The 21,535-nt window shown below is 40.7% G+C and overlaps 1 protein-coding gene across 2 annotated transcripts in view; it reads right to left on the reverse strand.

Moving 5' to 3' along the window:
- The window catches only part of XPO6 (exportin 6), a 121,485-nt gene that overhangs the window by 44,130 nt on the left and 55,820 nt on the right, over positions 1 to 21,535 (reverse strand). For both annotated transcript variants that reach the window (XM_032243039.1, XM_032243037.1), the window contains exons 6-9: positions 20,944 to 21,021; positions 10,646 to 11,099; positions 7,220 to 7,346; positions 708 to 817 (exon numbers count right to left, since the gene is read on the reverse strand). In XM_032243039.1, the coding sequence (XP_032098930.1) occupies positions 708 to 817; positions 7,220 to 7,346; positions 10,646 to 11,099; positions 20,944 to 21,021 (769 nt within the window). The remainder of the gene's footprint in view (positions 1 to 707; positions 818 to 7,219; positions 7,347 to 10,645; positions 11,100 to 20,943; positions 21,022 to 21,535) is intronic.

Raw genomic sequence — 21,535 nt, forward strand, 5'->3', positions numbered from 1 at the left:
AACATATTGTACAGGAAATATACACTCTTCCTGCAAGCAAGAAAAATGGGTTTGAGAAACATAAGGGGGAAAAAACAAGCCGTTCCCCATTCTCTTTTAAAAATACAATAAAAAGTGCAAGAGCAATTATCTCTGAAGTATGGGATTATGAACAACTTATCTTCCTTACATTTTTCTATATCTTTTGCTAGCTTTAAAAATGAACACTTTTTTCATGACAGGTAATTATTAATTTATTTAGGAAATTTCCAAACACATGCAAATAGAGTAAGAACATAATGAACCCCAAGTTCCTATCACCTAACTCCAACTTCAATCACCAACACACGGGCCACCTGTTTCTTCTCTACACCAACCCACTTCCCTTCTACCCGCACTGGGTTATTTAAGCAAATCCCAGATGTCAGATCATTTTATCCAATAAATAGTCTGTATCTCTAAAATAAGGGCTATTTTTAAAAATTAACAACATTAACACAAAAGCACTAAAATGTAAAAAATTAATAATATATATGCCTTCTAAATTTTTTTAAAGTCTTAATAAAATACTTAAAAGAGAAAAAAAGGAAATGCTCAATGGCCTTACTGCCCTAACATTTTACATGACTCAGCTTCACTGAAAAGGTCCAGATGCATGGCTGTCCCTTAGGCCACTAGAGTAACTGCCAAAATGACCATATCTAGTTATCAGTGTTTGAGGAGTTTACCTGTTGAGAACTGCTTCCTTGTCTCCAAGACGGCTTTTAATTTTACTTGTCAGATAGTCCAAAAAGAGCGTCCAGATATCCAAACAAGAGAAGTAACCTTCATGAGTAGGCTATAGTACAAAAAAAATCCAGACAATGAAATTATTTAATGCTACTATTCCTTAGAAACACAAGTCAGCGTTTAATTCCAGCAGAATGATAAAATCATAAGCCTAGATTCCCCAGTTTCCCAGTAATCAAAACTGGTGGCTTTTAGTCCGTCTATACCATTGGGCCCTCGTGAACCTAACAAGACAAGGGTACCATGGAACACATCATGGCGAGATACTATGCAGGACAACCTGAGTTATAAAATAAGTCAAGGAAAAACCTATCTTAAAATCTGAGACGGGTGGAAAGGGTTCTTACATATCATCTAGTTTAAATCTATTTTCAAGAGAAAGAAATTGAGATCCAGAGATATGAGTTGTTCAAGATCAGAGGTAAAAGCAGGTCCATTTACCCCCAGCCAATGCTCTTTCCACTACAAACCATTACAAGACCAAAATTTAGTTTCAGTGGCTCCAAAGGTGACAGGTTCACACACTGGAATGCAAGGACAGAAACTCTTGCAGTATCCCTATAGAACAGACTGAAAATGAGCTCATTAAGTCTGACCCTCAGGGCATGATTCCATTTGCTAAAGCAGGGGTGTCAAACTGGCTAACAGCAACCTCTAACCAAGTGCTAATGTGGAGGAACAAAGTAAAAAGTCTTTGTAGGATCCTAGTAGTACAATGAAGACCACTGCACTAGTTAACTTTCTCAAGGGCTTTAAGATTCTAGTTCGTGCAAAATCCAGGCAACAACATAATCTCCAACAGCTAGTCCTTCCTGTATGCATTCACATTCACCTTGTGGTTCCAACCTGATATCTCCACTCAAATGCTCACTACCTGCAAGATTCCTTTGGTTTTGCTAGTGGCTACCTCACTGGACCACATCTTTGGTGACAAAATCAAATATGAAAATAAATACCATCACTTTCTTGGATTAGTTTCTTTCCATTTCTGATCCACATGGAAATCTAGATATATATATGAGTATACTTAGTTAATATTTTTGTACTAGGGCATATTTTCACAAGGGCCTATATCGAGGTGCCCAAGAAATAACGAACATTGGGTACTGGTGTCCAGTGGGAGTTCTGTACCTAAGCTAAAGTCTGAGACAGAATAAGTGTGACTTGGCTGGACACGGTGGCTCATAACCATAATTCCAGCACTATGAGAGCCCAAGGCGAGTGGACTGCTTGAGGCCAGGAGTTCAAGACCACCCCAGTCAATATAGTGAGAGCTGGTGTCTACATTTTAGAAAAACATTGAAATATATTTTTAAAAAGAAAGAAAAAGAAAAGAAGGAAAGGAAAGGAAGGAGGGAGGGAAGGAAGGAGGGAGGCAGGAAGAGACAGACTTAAAAAGCCAGGCAAACTCCAACTTCACAACCCAAAAGGTAGCCCTGCAACTAGACAGGATCAATTTCAGAAAACAAAATGACCAAGTCCTGTCTCTACCTCATACTTGGCAATATCAGGAGTGTCCATGACATGAAGTGAACCAGGAGAATAACCATGAAAAACAATGAAGAAGCCACATGGAAATGATATGGCCCAGACACAGTGGCTCACGCCTCTAATCCTAGCACTTTGGGAGGCCCAGGTAGGTGATCTCGAGACCAGTCTGGCCAACATGGCATAAACCTTATCTCTACAAAAAATACAAAAATTAGCCAGGTATGGCAATGCACACTTGTGATCCCAACTACTCGGGAGGCTGAGGAAGGAGAATCGCTTGAACCCAGGAGGTGGAGGTTGCAGTGAGCCGTGATCACACCACTGCACTCCAGCCTGGGTGACAGAGCAAGACTCTGTCTCAAAAAAGGAAAAAAAAGAAAAAGAAAATGACATGAGTATTCCTCAGACAAGCCACTAGACTTGCCCATCCAAGACACACACTCTCGTCCTGGCTTCGATTTGCTAAGCTTCCCTCAAGTCAGTGACCAAGGTTGTCCCTCCTTGGTTTAAAAATATCCACCACCCCCTCAAAAGAGCTCCTCAGATGCACGTGGAAGTGCCTTTGAGAAAGGCTACCACACAAATCCAAGTATTATGGCTCTGTCAAAGTACTTTATACTTATACATGTCAACTTCATGCATGTGAACTGAGGATTTGCTGTATGGCTCAAGGCTGGGGAAAAAGGTGAGCAGACACCCCCTGTATAACTTGAAACACCACTTTTCACATCCATTCCTGCAGGCCCCACTGTGAGGGCTTGTGCACTGCCCACAGGCTGCCCATAACCTGGCCTCTGATAGTTGCTGTGGACATGGTTCATTCTGATCACAAAGATGATGGGCTGGCTCCACTTTTGAAATCGCCTAACTTTTCAAAAGCTTCACAGACCCATTCTTAAAATGAACCTAGACTCCAATTTACTTTTCAGATTCCAGGGCTAACTGATGTCTGAAAATTCAGGCAGTTTTCTTTAAGCAACTAATGATGTCACTCTTGTCTTCCAAGTGGTTTACACTGTTTAGTTTTCATTTGCATTGTTCTATGTGAACAAGAGTCTTGGGAATATTTTGCTTCTTCCCCTTTTACAGATAAAGAAACCAAGGCTCAGAAGTCAAGTCAAGTCATGTCTTGCCCAAGGTAACAAGACAATTAACGAACAAAATCAGAAATAGGAAGTGGATCTTGGCCAGGCACAGTGATTCATGCCTATTATCCCAGCACTTTGGGAAGCCGAGGCAAGTGGATCACCTAAGGTCAGGAGTTTGAGACCAGCCTGGTCAACATGGTAAAACCCCATCTCTACAAATAATACAAAACATTAGCCAGGCATGGTGGCAAGTTCCTATCATCCCAACTACTCAGGAGGCTGAGGCAGAAGAATCACTTGAACCCAGGAAGAGGAGGTTGCAGTGAGCTGAGATCCCGGAAGGTGGAGGTTGCAGTGAGCTGAGATCACGCCACCCTTCCCCTCAGGGTATACCATCTCAGGCAGGGTTTCAGGAAAAAGGGGCAAAATGAAAAACACATGAACAAGAAGGAAGTAGTGAGGGTGCACAAAGCTTAGAAGCATTGAGACAGAGAGATGTAGGCTTACAGACAGCCACGAGGCTCAGTAAGCAAGGTGAGGCAGGAGGCAGCAGACACCTGCTGAGCACTGCTAGCGGGAGGCGACGGTGGCAGTGTGCTTAGGTTAAGGGAAAAATGCAGGAAAAGAAACAGAAAAGGAGAAATGGTTAAAAAAAGATACTAGCACCATCTTCTGTCTTATTACTGTTCTTCAGAATTCTGTTTATCAGTACAGTGATGTATCATACAACAACATTTTGATCAACAATAGACTGCATGCATGACAGTGCCCCAATAAGATAACACTGTATTTTCATTCTACCTTCTATGTTTAGATACAAATACCTACCATGTGTTACAGCTGCCTACGGTATGCAAACAGTGGCGTAGTAGAGTAGTACTCTACGCAGTAATACACTGCACAGGTTTGCGGCCTCCGATCTTGGCTTCTGTAAGTGCACTCTATAATGTCCACACAATTATGACATCACCTAACAACACATTCATCAGAAGACATCCCTGTCAATTAAGGGATGCAATGCATGACTGTACTAAAATTCGTGAATGTTGAAAACGAAAGGCAAAAGTATTAAGTAAGTATTCTCATATAACCCTCTAGACGAGAGAAAGACCTATTTTCCCACATTACAGATAATAAAGCTATGATAGAGTAAGATCATACTTGTTATTGAACAGATGAGAACTTAAAGCTCTCTCTTGGGATCATTTAATTACTTATTCTTAAATCTTATTCCAAAGACCTCCCCTACGAGCAGGCCTTGGTCCTAGAGTGCACCTTGCCACCTTTTCACCACTCTACCGCCCAGCAAAGGGCTGTCTGCCCTGGTTTACCCACAGTAAGCTGGGACAGTGCATCTTTCAGGTTCTTGTCCCTGTCTAATGCTCAGAATCTGATTCTGTCTGGACCTCAAGGACACACCTACTCCCACAGGTGGTCAGCATGCACTCAGAAAGGCAGATCCTCATACAAGAGATCAGGAGAGCAGAAACAAGCTCATCTGACGATTCCAGGTACAGAGGAAGAAAGAAGCTTGTGGTTTGCTTCATGAGTATGCTTTTTCCCCAATTACTTTCCCAATATATAAATATAATATATAAATATATAAAACCACCATTTTCAATTCAATAACACATAGGAGTCTAGTGAAAGAATAAAAAAATAAACAAGGGGAAAGACCTGAAGATACCCATTGCAGTCTATCTTCTTAGGTAGAGAAACTGAAATCTAAAGAAATTATTTCTCCAAGGACACAGGCCTAATAGAGATAAGCAGACCTCAAACACAAAACTTTTCAAACACAAAACTTTTGAGTCCAAATCCAAAGAAACAGGCATAAGACGTAACTACTTTAAAACACTCTTTCTTCTATGCTCTCTACACTAGAAGGCCCCATTACACAGAGAGTAAAAAACATGTTAAGACATTGTCATTCCATCTCCCCCAAGCAAGACTCCTGTTTCTGACCTCAAACTGGCTCCTCAGCTCTCTCATTTCTGCTACGCTATTTAACACTCACTCAATGTTCCCTCAAACCCTCCTTTTCCATGGTCTCCTTTAAAACTCCTCTGGATGTCTCAAAACTGTCCCACCTGTGATGCTTCTCCCCTACATCCTCATCCGCCTACACTCCCGAGGACTAGAGAGCTCGGCGCGGCTCTCCTTATGCTCTGCACGCCCTTGCCCCTCTACCTGACACAGCTGAACTTCTTCAAGTTTTGGCCCTCCCTCCCCTGCTCCCAGGACTGGCTCATCCTGATCACTTGGTTCTCTTCTATTTTCATGTGCCAAGATCTTCCTTGAGAAAGGTCAGCTTTCACATCAAACCCCTGCTCCAAGTCATACACACAACCCTCCTGCCTAGGCCCTTTCCTCTCCTCTAGCCACATTAAGCTACAACACTGGTAGTTTTTGTTTTTGTTTTTTTAAAAAGGCCACTTGTAAAATCAAATGTCCTCAGTGACCCCATGAGTTTCATCCCTGGTACATACCAACAAAAAGAGCTATCTGTGTACATCCAAAAGCATGTACAAGAATGTTCACTGCAAGATCACCAGGCACTGGAAGCAGCCAAATCAGCAGGGGAGTAGACTTGCAGGCAATGACTTACAGCAGCAACGGCAGTCAACACACTACTGCCACACACAACGCAAGCGAGGCTCACAAACACAAGGTCCAACAAAAAACAGACAAAACAGACACTGCTTTCATTCCGAGAAGCTCTAAAACAGGCGAAAGTAATCTGTGGTATAAGATCAGGACTGGGTTACTTCTGGGGAGAAAGGAAGGGAACTGGCTAGAAAGGACATGAGGAGACTTCCTGGGTGCTGGCGACATTCTATGTCCTGACTTAGGTGATGGTTACATGCATATGTCAATCTGGGGAAAATTCATCTAACTACACACAAGAGTTACGCACTTTTCTGTATGTGTGTCATAGTTCAATAAAAAGCTTATTTTAAAAACACACAGCTGGGCATGGTAGCTCACACCTGTAATCCCAGCATTTTAGGAGGCCCAGGCAGGAGGCCTACTTGAGGCCAGGTGTTCAAAATCAGCCTGGTCAACATAGCAAGACCTGGTCTCTACCAAAAACTTTAAAAACAAAAATAAAAAATAAAAACACACACCAACAGGCACAGGGGATAGAATGTGACCAAAATATCTAAAACTGTACTGGGGTGCTGCTTGTACAGCTCTATGAATTCACTGCACATCACTGAATCATACAATTACAATGAGGGAATTTTATTGTATATAAAATTATACCTCAGTAAAGCCACATCTATAATTTTATATATTTTTATATGTGTGTGTATATATAAAAATACTGAGTCACCAGAATATAAACCCAATTCAGGCAAAGACTTTGTTTGTGAAGGTTATATGTCTAGCTCCTGGAATACAATAGGAGCTCAAAAAACATTTGTTGAAGGGGAGAAAAAACTGGACACTACCAAAACTTAACTCTCCAGAGCTTCACTATATATAATCTTCTTGAGGGAAGCTTCAGTGACAGTTACAGCATAAAACTGAACGCCCTAATTTCACACTTTTCCTGTCTTTTGCTTTGCTCACATAATAGTGGTCAAGAGCCCCAACTCTGGGTTCAGATCCCGGCTCCACCACTTACTACACTGTCTGACTCTAAATAAGTTAACCGTTGTGCCTCAGTCTCTTTATCTGCAGAACAGAGAGGACAATAGTAATAGTACCTCCTTCACAGCGATGTCAGGAGGATTAAACCAGTGACTCTTCACTGAATAAGCACTATGTTAATATTTGGAAAATAAAGTTGAAAGAAAAGTTCTTTCTTCTGAAAGTTACAAGGTAAATCTTTTCTCTGGAAGGGAAGGACGGCTTTGGTGCTTTACCTGATGAAATGTGTACTTGAACAAAAGTGTCAAAAACTCCACCACAGGGAACTGGGAGTAAGACTCGATTCTTCTTAGATGAACACTCACAAAGAGCCGAAGAAAGTCGGTAAACTTCTCAATATAGCTAAATGAGACAAGACAAAAGGTAACAATAAGAAACCCAGCTACCTCCTTGGAAGAGAACTTAAATTCAATCCAAAGTTCTTTCAGTACAGAACTATACAAATTTGTAATATATTTTCTTTTAAAAATATAAAGGCCTGCAACAATTACCTATGGGACAGGCAACCCTTCATTCCATTAACCACCTGAAACATAGCAGAAAAGCAACTTTAATCCTCAGACACTGTCTGCTAAAGCTTCTTATAATCTAGTGCGCTCACATTTTCTAAGTCATTTGTGTTGTGACCCAATTAAAGTGAAAGGAAATGATGATAAAAAGTTAATGGGCAGATCACTGTGTCATTTCAATCTGGCAAGTCTACAAGGCTGGTTTTCTTTCCAGGAGGCCAAAATACTAAAATGAATGGTGCTAAAGACACAAAAACAAAACCAGACTACAAAGGGCATGGCATCCAGGTAAGATGTATTCAGGCTTGCAACCTAATGGCCATTTTCCCCTCTTTAGTTCCTGGTGCTAATTAAACATAGCACATCCCAATACTCTAAAAGTGATTTCAGATATAAGGGAGGAAGGCTGTTAGAGCTGGGCAAGCCTCAGGGACTTTAGTCTGATGCTTCCATTTTGCAAATGAAGCCCAGAGAGATAAAGTGACCGGCCCAAAGTCACTCAGCCAACTCATGGCAGAACGGGACTATCATCCACTCCCAATCCAGTGCTCTTTCTTTTCACTTCACAGTGAATCCCCAACTCATTTGTATTCACAAACTCATTTCATAGAAGAGTGTGGGTCATAGCTGCAAGGATAAGAGATCTCTGTTATTAAATACACAGCACATCATCACTCTCACATTTCAGAAACTGTCATTTTAAGCCCCTAAATACCAAAAGGTGATTAGAAAATGAGATGGCTATACCTCACAAATCACATTTCAGAGACCAACACAAAAAGGTAAAGACATACTAGGCCTTAGCTGAAAATGAAATAATAGCTAAAAGCAATTCTGAAACTCATGACTGCAAAAGCTATTTTTTAAAACAGAGATATGTGAAATAATAAAAGGAGAGAAGACTACTACTCAGAAAAGCAAAACTGGCCCAGAAATCAAATGTCCCGTGCTGCTCCTGGGACCTATCTCCCTGAGGGTAGCCAGGCGCCTGTCTGACCTCTATATGGCCGAGCTTATTTGCAGCTTTTTAAAAATTACATATTAATTTGTTTTGATAAAAAGAATAGCTGTCTCTTTGGATCATGGGGCCAAGTACTCGAAAAACAGGCACTAAAATCAACTGTTTTTAGAAACAGTAACATATAACAACACTTCTCTCTGATGTCATCAATTACCAATACTCAAGTAGGAGCTCTTTCCTCACCAGCTTTATGTACTACATGATGGTTTTATATGGACAAAGTCACCAGCCAGCTGACTTTTCTTTAGGAAAGTGCACTCAATTCACTACCACCCATTTAAAAAAAAAAAAAAAGACAGAGAGAGAGAGAAAGAGAAGCCATGGGCAAAATACAAAACAATCTCAATTTTATTTAGTATCCCAATTTTTTAAAAAATACAAACAAGGCTGTTCAGTAGCTAAAACTACAGATTTTATTTCACCTCATTTTCTTTCCCTTGCCCACCTTCTGGTACAGGTGCTAATGAACAGTAGAAAGTTAGGGGAAAAGGCAGTAGAGGGAAAGAGAAGCCAAGGATGTGGTTAGCAGCTCCTAAACAACTGAGAATGGACTGAGCTGTTTAGAATTAGTGGTAGGGGACCCAGAGGCAGGAAGCAAGCACACAGCATTGTTCATGTCACCTTTCTGCTCCCAGGCACCTCTCAGCTTTCACAGGGCAATAGGAAGCACAGGATTAAAATGTAAAACCAAGAGCACAAAAGTTACACGTAACAACATCAATACATAGACAATCCATGATGACATTTCTATACCACCCAAATGGAAGTCACAACAAAGCATCTGTGACTACATTATGATTCAAGTCAAAACAACTGATATTTGATGGTTGATACAAGCAGCTAGATTTTTAAATTAACATATGAAGAGATTGACATGAGACACACAGATCATTCAAAAAACATGAAGGTAATACATCCTTTCTTAACCACAGATAGAATATGAAAGTGTGAATAAGGATGCCTTTGAATTCATATAGAAAGCTATCATCAAATAATTTTTAAAAACATATTATCATATCAGACTGAGTTATTATACAAAACAAACATCACAGTTTTATATAAACCAAGCCAAAATAATCTTATGTACCAATTTTTTAATTTTAGAAAAACTTTCTAAAACTGCCCAATTTAAAAAGCACTAAAACTTTTAATTTTAGGCACTTGACTTTATATTCTGCTATTTATTCTAAGGAAAAGGAAATAGCTTAATTCTGTATAGCTTAATAACAAAGGACCATCCAAGGAAAATTGAGTAGAATATCAGCAACTTTTGCTGCCACATAATCTGTAAATATTTACTAATTCGATATAATTTACTGCTTGAAAGTCTCTAAACAGTCAAGCTGATTTTTCATAAGTTTCCAACTTCCCTTGTTTTCATATAGCTGTAGCGTCATGTTAACCAAAGTTGTAAGATACAAAAATGAACTCATCTGCAAGAGACATAAATAATGAAACCCTGCCTCAGAGTACTGTGTTAGAGTCATCTTTTAGAGTGCTTTAAAAAAAAAAGGTAGGTCATTGTAGGCTCCACTCGAGAAGACAATAACGAAGGAATACAGGCGTGTGCTACATTAACCTGTGCACACATTAACATCCCTCCTATTGTTTAATGAAAACTTGCCATTGGCGTAAAACTCATAATAACAACAACATTCCTATACACTGCAGGATGTTCACTTGGGAAAAGTCAAGTAGTAAAAACTGACACCAAGTGAGAAAGGGCGATTGTAACTCCTGTACCTCCACGGACCTCTTCTGTTCTTGGCTACGCAGGAGCAGCAGTCTCAGTCCCTGCACCACCTCAGACCTGCAAGCAAATAGTAAGGAAAAGGGGGCAGGAGGAGCAGAAGGGAGGACAGGAGGTGGATGGGGAGGAAAGACAATAAACCTGCACAAGGCACAAGCAGTTTCAACCTCAGTCACTTCCCTTGACCACCCTAGCCCTTCCAGCTAATCTCAGAGTTACTGGCACACACCTACCTTTCTGTTCCTCACCAGCAGCCCCATATTCTGAAATCAAAGAGGATTACAGATGCCATGCGGCACAGCATGGTAAACAGTCAGGGCCCTTTCTTTGGGCACACCGGCTCCACGCCTGGTTTCATTACCTCTCATCGAGCTCTTCTAGCCTGCTCTTCACTGTGTGGGCATTGTTATCCTTGGTGATTTTCTGCAGGAGGTAGAAAGTCTGCTGGAACATACGCAGTAAATACTCCTCGAATTCCATAGGCACACAGTTCTTGGACATGAGTTCATTGATGCAGGACATGGCCAAGACCCCCAGCCGGCCGCGCTCCTGACCCGAGACACAGTTCTGGCTGCTGCCGTTAACTGACGCCATCTTTCTGGCCCGGACGTCACAGCCAAATCGCGCAAAGTGGAATATGGTGGTAAGGAGGGATGGGGTGATGCTCGCAGACAGAGGAATCCAACTGAAGAGATGGGCCAGGCACTCCAAGGCCAGGGAACAGATATACTCACTCTCCACGTCAAGGATGGGAATTGGCTGATTCAACAGTTTGGCTGAACGAGGACTCTGCAACAGGTTACTCAGTAAGTCACCTGAAAATAAAAAAGGCTTTTAAGCTATCCTGTATCAAATCTCTTACAAATGACTTTAAGTAATTCTCCTTCAAAAAAAAAAATTTAGTTTGGTTACCTATGAAATCAAAAAATAAAATCTATATGCTCAAAGTTAAATACTAATTAGGAAAATTTAACAGTAGAGCACAAATAAGATAATTGATTATGATTCTTAGTGAGGGGGGTCTGGATATAATCTTTAGTGTTTTGAATTAAATTTAGTTGTAGTGAGATTTGCAGAACAGCAGTTTCCCAGGAGACATAAGGGAAGAGGAGATGGGATTATTCTCTGGCTACAAAACCCCACATCCACTTGTTTTTATTTCCTTGCTACTGTTCCCCCAAAACATGACTTTGCTTTTGAAAAGCATGATACATGAATAAACAAACAAATAAATAAACAAATAAAAATCCCTAACACCACATATAGAGTTGGACACCAAATGAATTAAAGACTTAAACCAAAGGTAAAACTTTAAAGTTAACAGAAGAAAATATAAAAGTATTTGAAATATAAGAAAAGAGAGAAAAAGACTCACTAAAACTACCAAAATGAAAACCTTAACAAAAAATACTGAAGCATATAATATCACAATTAAGAGTTTCTAATCAATGAAAAATATTAAGGGAGAGTTACCAGGCAAACAACAGACTGTGAGAAGATATTCACAGTTTCTAACACCAAAAGGGACTAAAAGCTAAAACATATTTTATTTAAAATATATATTTTTTTAATGCTGCACATCAGTAAACACAACCCCAGTACATAAACAGGCAGTTGATATGAAGAGACAATTTTCAGAGAAAGAAACTCTAAAGCATATGAAGAGACTTCAAATTCATTAGTAATCAGAAAAAGCAAATTAAAAGGAGTCTGAAAAAATGTTGGTGAACGCCACGTGTCAAGTACAAGGAATGGACGCAGGAACCTTCACAAGGCGCTGAAGGAGGAAGGGCATTCTGAGGAGGACCGGGCACTCTGGAGTCCTATTAAACATTCACATATCCTTTCGCCTGACCATTCTCCCTGTATGCTCCCAACGCAATCCTCACATGGGTCCACGAGGGGACAGGCAGAGGTGCGTGAAGCGGAGAGCTGGAGGCAGTCTGGCCTCCTCCCTGGCAGGAGAGGATAGGGAATGCAGAGGCAGATATCATAACACACAGTGAGCAGAAGCAGAGGACTAAGGCACAGACAGGCAACAGCTTGGAGAGGCCTTAAAAAGATACAGTTAAATTAAAAGTAAGAAACAGAATGGTAGTTTCACCATGCCATTTACATACTAAAATACATGGACACAAAACTGTAAGTTTTTACAAGAACATGTTACCAAACAAAGGATAGATGTTATCTACATTAAAATGGCTGTTGACTACAGGGAAGGGTGCCCACAAATTCAAAACTATTTTTAAAGGAATACTAAGATGTTCTTTTCCTTTTTCACTTTCATTATCTCCAAGTGTACAATGGAGCTTTCCAGAGGCTATATCACATGGGATATTGCAACAGATAAAATGCAGAAGCTCCCTTTCACTAAGCCACGTTAGAGATTTGCAAAACTGTAAAACCACCACTTTTTCTCTGTGAATTTTTGTTTGCTTTCAAAAAGTAGTTATTTTTTATTAAAGTATATTTTCTGTTAATATGTAATGCTTTCATCAGTTATTTTTAAATAAATTAACGACTATTTGTACATTTTTTCAGTTTTTCTATCAACAGATATAACTTACAAAGCATTTTAAGAACCTCAGGAATTTTTTAAGAGTACAGGGGCCCCAAAACCCAAAACTGGAGAACCATGGGGCTACTCTGTGGAGCTGCACCAGTAGTGTAATCAGGGAGCTCGTCAGAAATACAAATCACCAGGCCCCATCCCACACCCTACTGGAGTAGAGCCTGAAGGGGTTGGGGTCCAGGAATCTGTGTTCTTACAAAGCGCTCCAAGTGATTCTTATGCTTGCTTGATTTTTGAAAGCACTAGACTAAAGGAAATCAAACAAAATGAAACAGGAAAAAAAAGCTGTAAAATTATTTTAGAGAAGACAAAAGAAGAAAAATATTTAAAACTATAACAAGAGGCCAGGTACAGTGGCTCACACCTGTGATCCCAGCATTTCTGGAGGCTAAGGCAGGCAGATCACTTGAGCTCAGGAATTCAAAACCAGCTTGGACAACATAGCAAGAATGCATTTCTACAAAAAATACAAAAATTAGCCAGGCATGGTGGTGCAGCCCTGTAGTCCCAGCTACTCAGGAGGCTTAAGCAGGAGGATCACTTGAGCCTGGGGATGTCAAGGCTGCAGTGAGCTATGATTGTACCACTGTACTCCAGCCTGGGTGACAGAGCAAGACTCTGTCTTTAAAAAAAAAAAAAAAAAAAAAAAAACTATAACAAGAAGAAAATTTTCCTCAAATAAAGATGTGACTCTACAATATGAAAGGGTTTATCTTATTCAAAAAAAAAAATGATAAAGAGTGATCAATACTAAGAATGTTTAAAATGAGGAAGCAGTGTAGGCAGAAAAAAAGCACAAATACAAAGGAGAAAATACCTCAGTCAGATTTCTCTACAGTAATATTCACAGCCTGGGGACATTCTCTCAAACATGCAAAACCTCAGATAACTCCACAAATTCTTCTCAAGGAGGATACTACACAAAGAAACCACATAGATAAAGATAAACCAAAATGAAGAATTAAGGAATGGAGAGGCTGTAGCAAAAGGATGCACCAGCATCATATTACACACAGACTCAAGAGTAAACAAACGTAAGACTTAAATAGGGTGCGCTAGCTAACTTTCCCATCTTTGTCAATCAAGAAGTCCCAAAATACATGGTCTAAAATTAAACATGCCGGGGGCGGGGAGAATAAATAAAATAAAAATATGTAGTACAAAACTGATTTTCTTAATTATTTCTTAACCTTATAGGTATCTTTTAGAAATTAATATCTCTTGTGGAACAAGCACCTCAAGGTCAGCAATTCCTTAAGTTTAATACCTTCTGTTAAATTTAAGTAAAACCTGGCTGGGCGTGGTGGCTCACACCTGTAATCCCAGAACTTTGGGAGGCCAAGGCAGACAGATCACTTGAGTTCAGGAGGTCCACGCCATCCTGGCCAACATGGTGAAACCCCATCTCTACTAAAATACAAATATTAGCTGGGCATGGTGGTGCACGCCTGTAATTCCAGCTACTTGGGAGGCTGGGGCAGAAGAATTGCTTGAATCCAGGAGGCGGAGGTTGCAGTGAGCTTAGATTATGCCACTGCACTCTAGCCAGGGTGACAGAGTGAGACTCCATCTCAAAAAAAAAAAAAAAAGGGCTGGGCACAGTGGTTCACGCCTGTAATCCCAGCATTTTGGGAGGCCGAGGTGGGCGAATCATGAGGTCAGGAGACTGAGACCATCCTGGCTAACACAGTGAAACCTCATCTCTACTAAAAATACAAAAAAATTAGCCGGGTGTGGTGGCAAGCACCTGTAATCCCAGCTACTCAGGAGGCTAAGGCATGAGAATCACTTGAACCCAGGAGACGGAGGTTGCAGTGAGCCAAGATCGAGACAGAGACAGACTACTGTCTCAAAAAAAAAAAAAAAAAAAAATTCAGGTTAAACTAAAATTCGTTAATAAAACCAACAACTATAAAATTAGATGCCATTTTTGTCTTTTTATCTGTCTTATCTCTGTGGAGAGATGTCTGCAGTGATCAAATATTATTTGATGTTCCTTCTATATGAGATATTGGGGTAAATATTTACATTTTATTTTTTATTTTATAGCACTAGGTCTCAAATGTTTGGGTTTCAGAAGTCCTCACTCTTAAAAACTACTGAGCATCCCAAACAGAAAGCTCTCATGAGGGTTACTTCTACTGATATTTGCCAAATTAGCAATTAAAGCTGGGAAATGTTTCAATATTTAATTCATTTAATTATAAAGCCATCATGTAAGCATAAATAACATTTAAACAAAAAAAAAAAAAAAAAAAAAAAAAAAGCTGTATTTCACCCAAAAATAATTACTGAGAAGAACAGTACTGTTTTTTGTTTTGTCTTGTTTTGTTTTAAGTTTTGCTTATGTTGCCCAGGGTGGAGTGCAATGGCACAATCTTGGCTCACTGCAACCTCCACTCCCCAGGTTCAAGTGATTCTCCTGCCTCAACCTCCTTCCCCAGTAGGTGGAATTACAGGCCTGTGCCAACACGCCTAGCTAATTTTGTATTTTTAGTAGAGACGGGGTTTCTCCACATTGGTCTGGCTGGTCTCGAACTCCTGACCTCAGGTGATCCACCCACCTCGGCCTCCCAAAGTGTAGTAGTACTGTTTTTGTATTTTTGAAATCTCTTTAGTGGCTGGTTTAAAAGTAACTAGACTCTCTCAACTGCTTCGCCTTCACTCTTTTGCAATAGGCTTTTTTCACTGAAGAAAATGCGGCTTCACACAGATATGCAACTACAAATGGTCAACGGCTTTTAGTGACCTTCTCAAATAACTGTGGCTATTCTATAATATTAGATTAAAATCTGATGAATAGTAATTTCTGACTGATTAACTGCAATGTGGAATCTGGAATTAACTTTTTTCTTCATACTCATGAGAGAATGAGAATAAAAATGACAAACAATGTCTTAGTATTTTTATGAACACATACCTGGCCTTTGGGACTCCCCAGAGGGTCCAGAGTACTTCCAGGGGTCCCTAGGCTTATTGAGAACTGAGGCCTAGTACTAACGCTGGATGAACATGAATAAGTTGGCTAGCCTTTCTCAGCCGCAACCTCCTCCTGCTATTATACTGAGGATTTTGTGATTTTATTAGCAAGGGGTTTAAGCTCCATTCTTAAAGTGGACTTTTCAAGTTGGTTTATGAGGAGCCAAAAAAAAAGGAAAAGCAGATTTCAAAGCTGTCCCTAGAATATGGCTCAGAAGACTTTCCAGAATGGATCACTAAAAGGAAAAAAGCAAAACATCCATAATAATATAGTAAAAGCAGTTAACAGCTGCAGTCTGCTGTGTGATTATTTGCTTGACCCTACACTGAAAACTATATGCATAGTCTTATTTAATACTCACAACTCTAAGGCAGGTATTGTTACTCATATTTGCAGACCATTAAAATAACCAAGGCACAGACAGACCAGGTGTTTCCCCAAGTCCCTTTGTTAACCATGAGGTAGAAATGAAACCAAACTAGGGTCTGGCCTCAAAACCAGTGTTCCCTTCCAAAAAGCAAGTTCACTGGAAAGATTATGCAACCAGGAAAAATGAGCAATAAGAAAGCTAATATTTAAATACAGAAAAATATTCTTAATTGTTCTCCTCTGTATTAAAAAAGAGAGAGAAAATAAATACAGAAAAATATGCATGGTCCAAAATCATACGTGAAATAGCACGTGTATACCATGACTGTAAGCATCGAAAGACAAATATGTGAAGACAAAGACTGAACAAGATTATGCAAAGGCGAAAAGGTGGATATGAATGACCTGTGATTACTTTTGTCCTCAAAGAAAGAACGTAGCAGGACCATGGTCATGGAAGTCAGCATCTGCTAAGAAGTATATCACAACTCATCTGCCTAAAAAGGTTGGGGCCGGGGAGAAGAACCTGTTAAAAGGCTGTTTCTCATAAAAATGATTTTACTTAAAGTATGTCAAGGTATTTTAGTGGATGACAAAAGTGTTTTTCAAAAATTACACTGTAATCAAGGTAGAAGGAATCACCACAAAACAGATTCTGCTTCATGTGGCAGCCATTTCCAATGCAAACCTAAGAGAGGTTTACCAAGTTCTCTGTGGAAGAGGATAGCTTGATTACAAACCTGTGACCTGGCAGTGATATGCACCAATCCCCACAGAGCTGTGTAGACAACTCTGGTGCATTTACTGACTTAGAAGGAATGAAGACATGGTTGGGTATTTGTAATTTTTTTTGGTGACAGGGTCTTGATCTGTTGCCCAGGCATGAATACAGTGGTACAATCAAGGCTCACTGCTGCCTCAACCCCCTGGACTCAAGTGATCCTTCCACCTCACCCTCCCAAGTAACTGGGACTACAGGCATGAGCCACCATGCCTGTATGTGTATGTGTATGTATATGTCTGTGTGTGTGTTTGTGTATGTGTATGTGTATGTGTATGTGTATGTGTATGTGTATACAACACAGAAGTTGCCAAACTCCTAAGCTCAAGTGATCCTCTCACCTAGGCCCCCCAAAGTGCTGGGATTTACAGGCTTGAGCCACCACGCCCAGCCCTGTAATAAACTTTCATACAAAGCTTTTTAATTATTGAAACTTCATGTGTTTCCCAAAATTGTATATTTACTAACTTAGGGTTTCTCAACCTCAGCTCTACTGGCATCTGGGGCTAGATCATTCTTTGGTCCCGTGCGTGCTGCGGGGTGTTCAGCAGCACCCTGGCCTCCACTCACTAGATGCCAATAGCACTTCTACAGTCGTGTTAACCAGACACTGTCAAATATCCACTGCAGGACAAACCATAGATCTAACTGCAGCCATGGTCCAGTAAAATGGGGGAACACTATTCAGGGAGCCCTTGGAGGAGAAAATAAGGTCACAGGAGTTGTAAGTGACACTCCCAAGTCCCACCTTTCTATAGGCAGGAATACAGGAAAACATTTGCATGAAGATATGCAAGTTGTTAAGAGTTTGGGAGGACGCAGGAAGTACTGGCCTCAATTCATGCTCTCTGATATATCCTCACCCTGAAGAATTTTTCATCATCATGTATGTACAGATCTACATTTGAAACTACATACCATGTGCGCGGGGAAAGATATGGTCCCTTCATTTTACTGCAGAACAATCAAAGCTAACTCAGAATTGCCGTAGTCACATAATCTCATTCTGTGCACTTTTTTTCCCATTGGTCCAAGCAAAGTGAAGTGAAGAGAGAGGAGACAAAGGACGATGAGGAGGCTGCACCAGCGCAGCAGGAAGAAACAGCCTCAGCAGGTGGGGGGCAATGCCCACATCTTCCCTCATTTATCCTCAGAGGAAGCTATTCTCTCTTTATAGTCAAGGACATCAGTGGTCAGAGAAGGTAAAGGACCCACTCAAGGTCACAGAGTAAGTAAGATTCGAAACCAGGGGAAGGAATTGGACAGAACTGGTGAGAACAACCAAGAAAGCACAGCTAGGATGATGACTGCGCACCTAGACTTGGAATTCTAGGTTCTGGTAGGGGTTCATGTGCCCACTCTGTTCACTGGCGATGCAACCCCTGGCAAGCTTCCTTGTTTGTAAGCAAGAGATGGACCATCCTGTGTTTCACAGCAGTCTGGTCTAATGAGGTGAGTGATCACTACTGCCGCTGGTTTAGGAGTTCAGGTAACAATCTGGGGAACTATGCTGAGAAATAAACCACACATACCTTCAAACCTTTTTCTACATCCAGGCTATTACAGGAGTTGTTGCAGGAACTAGTATTAAGAGAAAGTATACGGGGAAAAGAAAACCACAAGCCTCAGGGGGCTACTAACCCTGAAGGGCAGGGCGGGAGAGTCCCGCAAGGGCTGAGCTGGGGTGTGCTAAGGAGTTCGTTTGCTTGCTTCACTGGGCCCTTCGGTTTCTCAGAATAAATTTTCTCTAGAAAACTGATATGGTCAAGAAAGCAAAACAATTTTTTGGAAGTTTTACTGCTTAACTTTGTGTCTTAAGTGCACAAAAAGAGTTGAGCAAAAGCACCAAAATGAATGATGATTACATCATCAGCACTGTCCAAAGATCTAATGACTTCACTTACATTACCATAAAAAGAAAAAAAAAATATTTTAACAAATGAACATGCAATTTTTTTTAAAGGGGAAGTACACCAGCTTAAAAGCTTACATAACTCCCTGGGCACCCCATAGGCTCAATTTATTTTGCTGTTTCTTAAATACAAAAATCCAACACTTCAAAAAATTTTAAGAGGCAATTCTCAAGAAATAGGCACTATATTTTAGGTTTTGTTCCATGCAAATGTCAAGTTAGTTCACATTTTATTCCGCCCAGCCTCATAAAACCTAAGCAACACATAAAAGAGGTAAGCACATACTTCTGGTTTGTATTATCTGACATTCCCCAACGTGACCTTAGGAAAATAGAGCCTATCAAAGTATAAACTGAGTTAGCTCAGAACCTCTCTGGATGAAGCCAAGTGAAACACAAACAAGTGTTTCTTCTACGATAAACTGCTGCTGTTAACAAACTACATACCAAGTATTTAAGTGTCTAAAACAAATCTAACTCCAAAGAACTAATCTTGGCTGGGTATGGTGGCTCGCACCTGTAATCCCAGCAATTTGAAAGGCTGAGGCAGGCAGATCGCTTAAGCTCAAGAGTTTTGAGACCAGCCTGGGCAACACAGCAAAACCCCATCTCTACAAAAAATACAAAAATAGCTGGGCATGTTGGTGCACACCTGTGGTCCCAGCTACTTGGGAGGCTGAGATGGGAGGATCGCTGGAGCCCAGGGATTCCAGGCTGCAGTGAGTCGTGATCACTGCCACTGCACTCCAGTCTGGGTGACAGAGAAGACCTTGTCTCAAAAAAAGAACTAATCTTTGCAAACAGAATTTACATGAAATGACAAACTTAACTGTGGATACTCCAAGGTATTCGTTCACTCATAAAATCAAACCTCTGAATCTCCAAATGTTTCTTTAATCATCCAGATACCGCAAAATATAAATCTGCCGAGCCACCTCAAATATCTACCTAAAGAATAAAGGTCTGCCACCAAATACAAAGTTCCATTTCCTATGACCTCATAATGTGCTCTAGAGCTCTATTTTTTAATCTAAGCAGTATGACAAATGGCCTGCTAATAATTTTTAATCCAAGTAAGATAAAGAAAATTTGTAATAACCAGGGCACTAAGAGCACTCCTCAAAACTTCCTGATATATTTCTAATTCTAGAGTAACCCTGCAAGAATTTCAACTTCCACATATTAAGAGCAGGCTACATAAAACAGCTTGGGCTTAGAGATGTCTGACGTCAACAGCCTATCTCCTTGAAGTAAAGGAGAAGATGTGGGAATATTTCTCAGTAGCCACATTGACCTTTACAGTAGAGGAAGAAATATGTGCCAATTCACAGGACATACTCTGCTGGAAAAGCATTTGTGATCATTTAGTGTAAACAGCAGCATTTAGAAACTAAAGTTCCTGTTCAGATGCAATTTCCTCTTTCCAACCATCCTTGAAAGTAGCCATCTTTAGATGAACTGCACTCTGAACTCTGAAGCAGATATTAATTAATATAACTGTGGACAATAACAATAGCAACCAGTAAACTATTTAATAGCCTCTGCAAATACACTTGCCTTTACCAAATGACTCCTAACCAATGTCGATTCAATGTTAACTACTGCATCCTGGTCCCCACTCTGGCTTGGCCAAAGTGAGTCCAACGAGGAAGAACGCACTCAACATTCCTATTTCTATGTCCTCTCCTTCGGGCTGCTGCCCACCTCCTGCCACCCCTGCAGAAGGACAAGCAGACGTGTGAGCCCAAAGGCTCATACCAATTTCAGCACAAGCACATAGACATGACATTTGAGAAAAAGAAAAAAATGAGGGCAACAACCTAGGACTTTTTTTTTTTGGCAGATGATCAAAAGGACTATTTTTTAATGTAAATTTTAAAAATAGAGATGGACTCTATGTTGCCCAGATTGGTCTCAAACTCTTGGCCTCTAGTGATCCTCCTACCTCAGCCTCCTCAGTACGGAGGACTACAGGTGCAAGTGACCACACCTGCCCCCAATTACATTTTAAAAGAAGAATGCCTTGGCTGGCAGGCAGACCATACCACTGTCTCCTGAGGTTGGGGATGGTGGTGGAGTGGCAGCAGTAACACTGTGTTTGTCCCAGACAGTCTCCAAGATACCTACCAAGAAAGGAGAAACAGAGTTATAAGAGAAATAATGTCCAGCAGATAAAAATCAGATTTAGAGAAAGTTTCTTGATACCTTTGATCGAACATCAGTATTTGAACATCCCTCTGTTGACCACGTCCTCCTCCAGCTAGCGGCTGTGCCTCTGGACTTCACAGCTATCTTTTGGCTCTCCACTGCTTCACTGTGGCCTTGCAGTGTGGCCTCTCCCCTCTGTTGCCTCCAGCACTGCTCTTTGCCAGAGTCACCTGGTTGCTGTGTCCACTCACCGGTCACTTAATCCCCATCCTCCTTGACCATTACAGGCCATAGCCTAAACCCTTCTCTGAGTGCGAAGCACCACTCTTTCCTGGCTTTTCTCCGGTTTCTTTGAACTCGATTCCATCCCTTTCACTATTACCTCCATTCTCTGCCCATGAGTCACTTAAACATGCACGTTTCCCCAGGTTCCCTTACTGGCCTGCTTCTCCTCTCATTTCACTTTCACTGCTGAAGTGACTCATCCAC

This window comes from Sapajus apella, unplaced genomic scaffold, assembly GCF_009761245.1.
Source record: "Sapajus apella isolate SASKATOON/1434 unplaced genomic scaffold, GSC_monkey_1.0 scaffold51, whole genome shotgun sequence".
NCBI classification, from domain to species: Eukaryota; Metazoa; Chordata; class Mammalia; order Primates; family Cebidae; genus Sapajus; species Sapajus apella.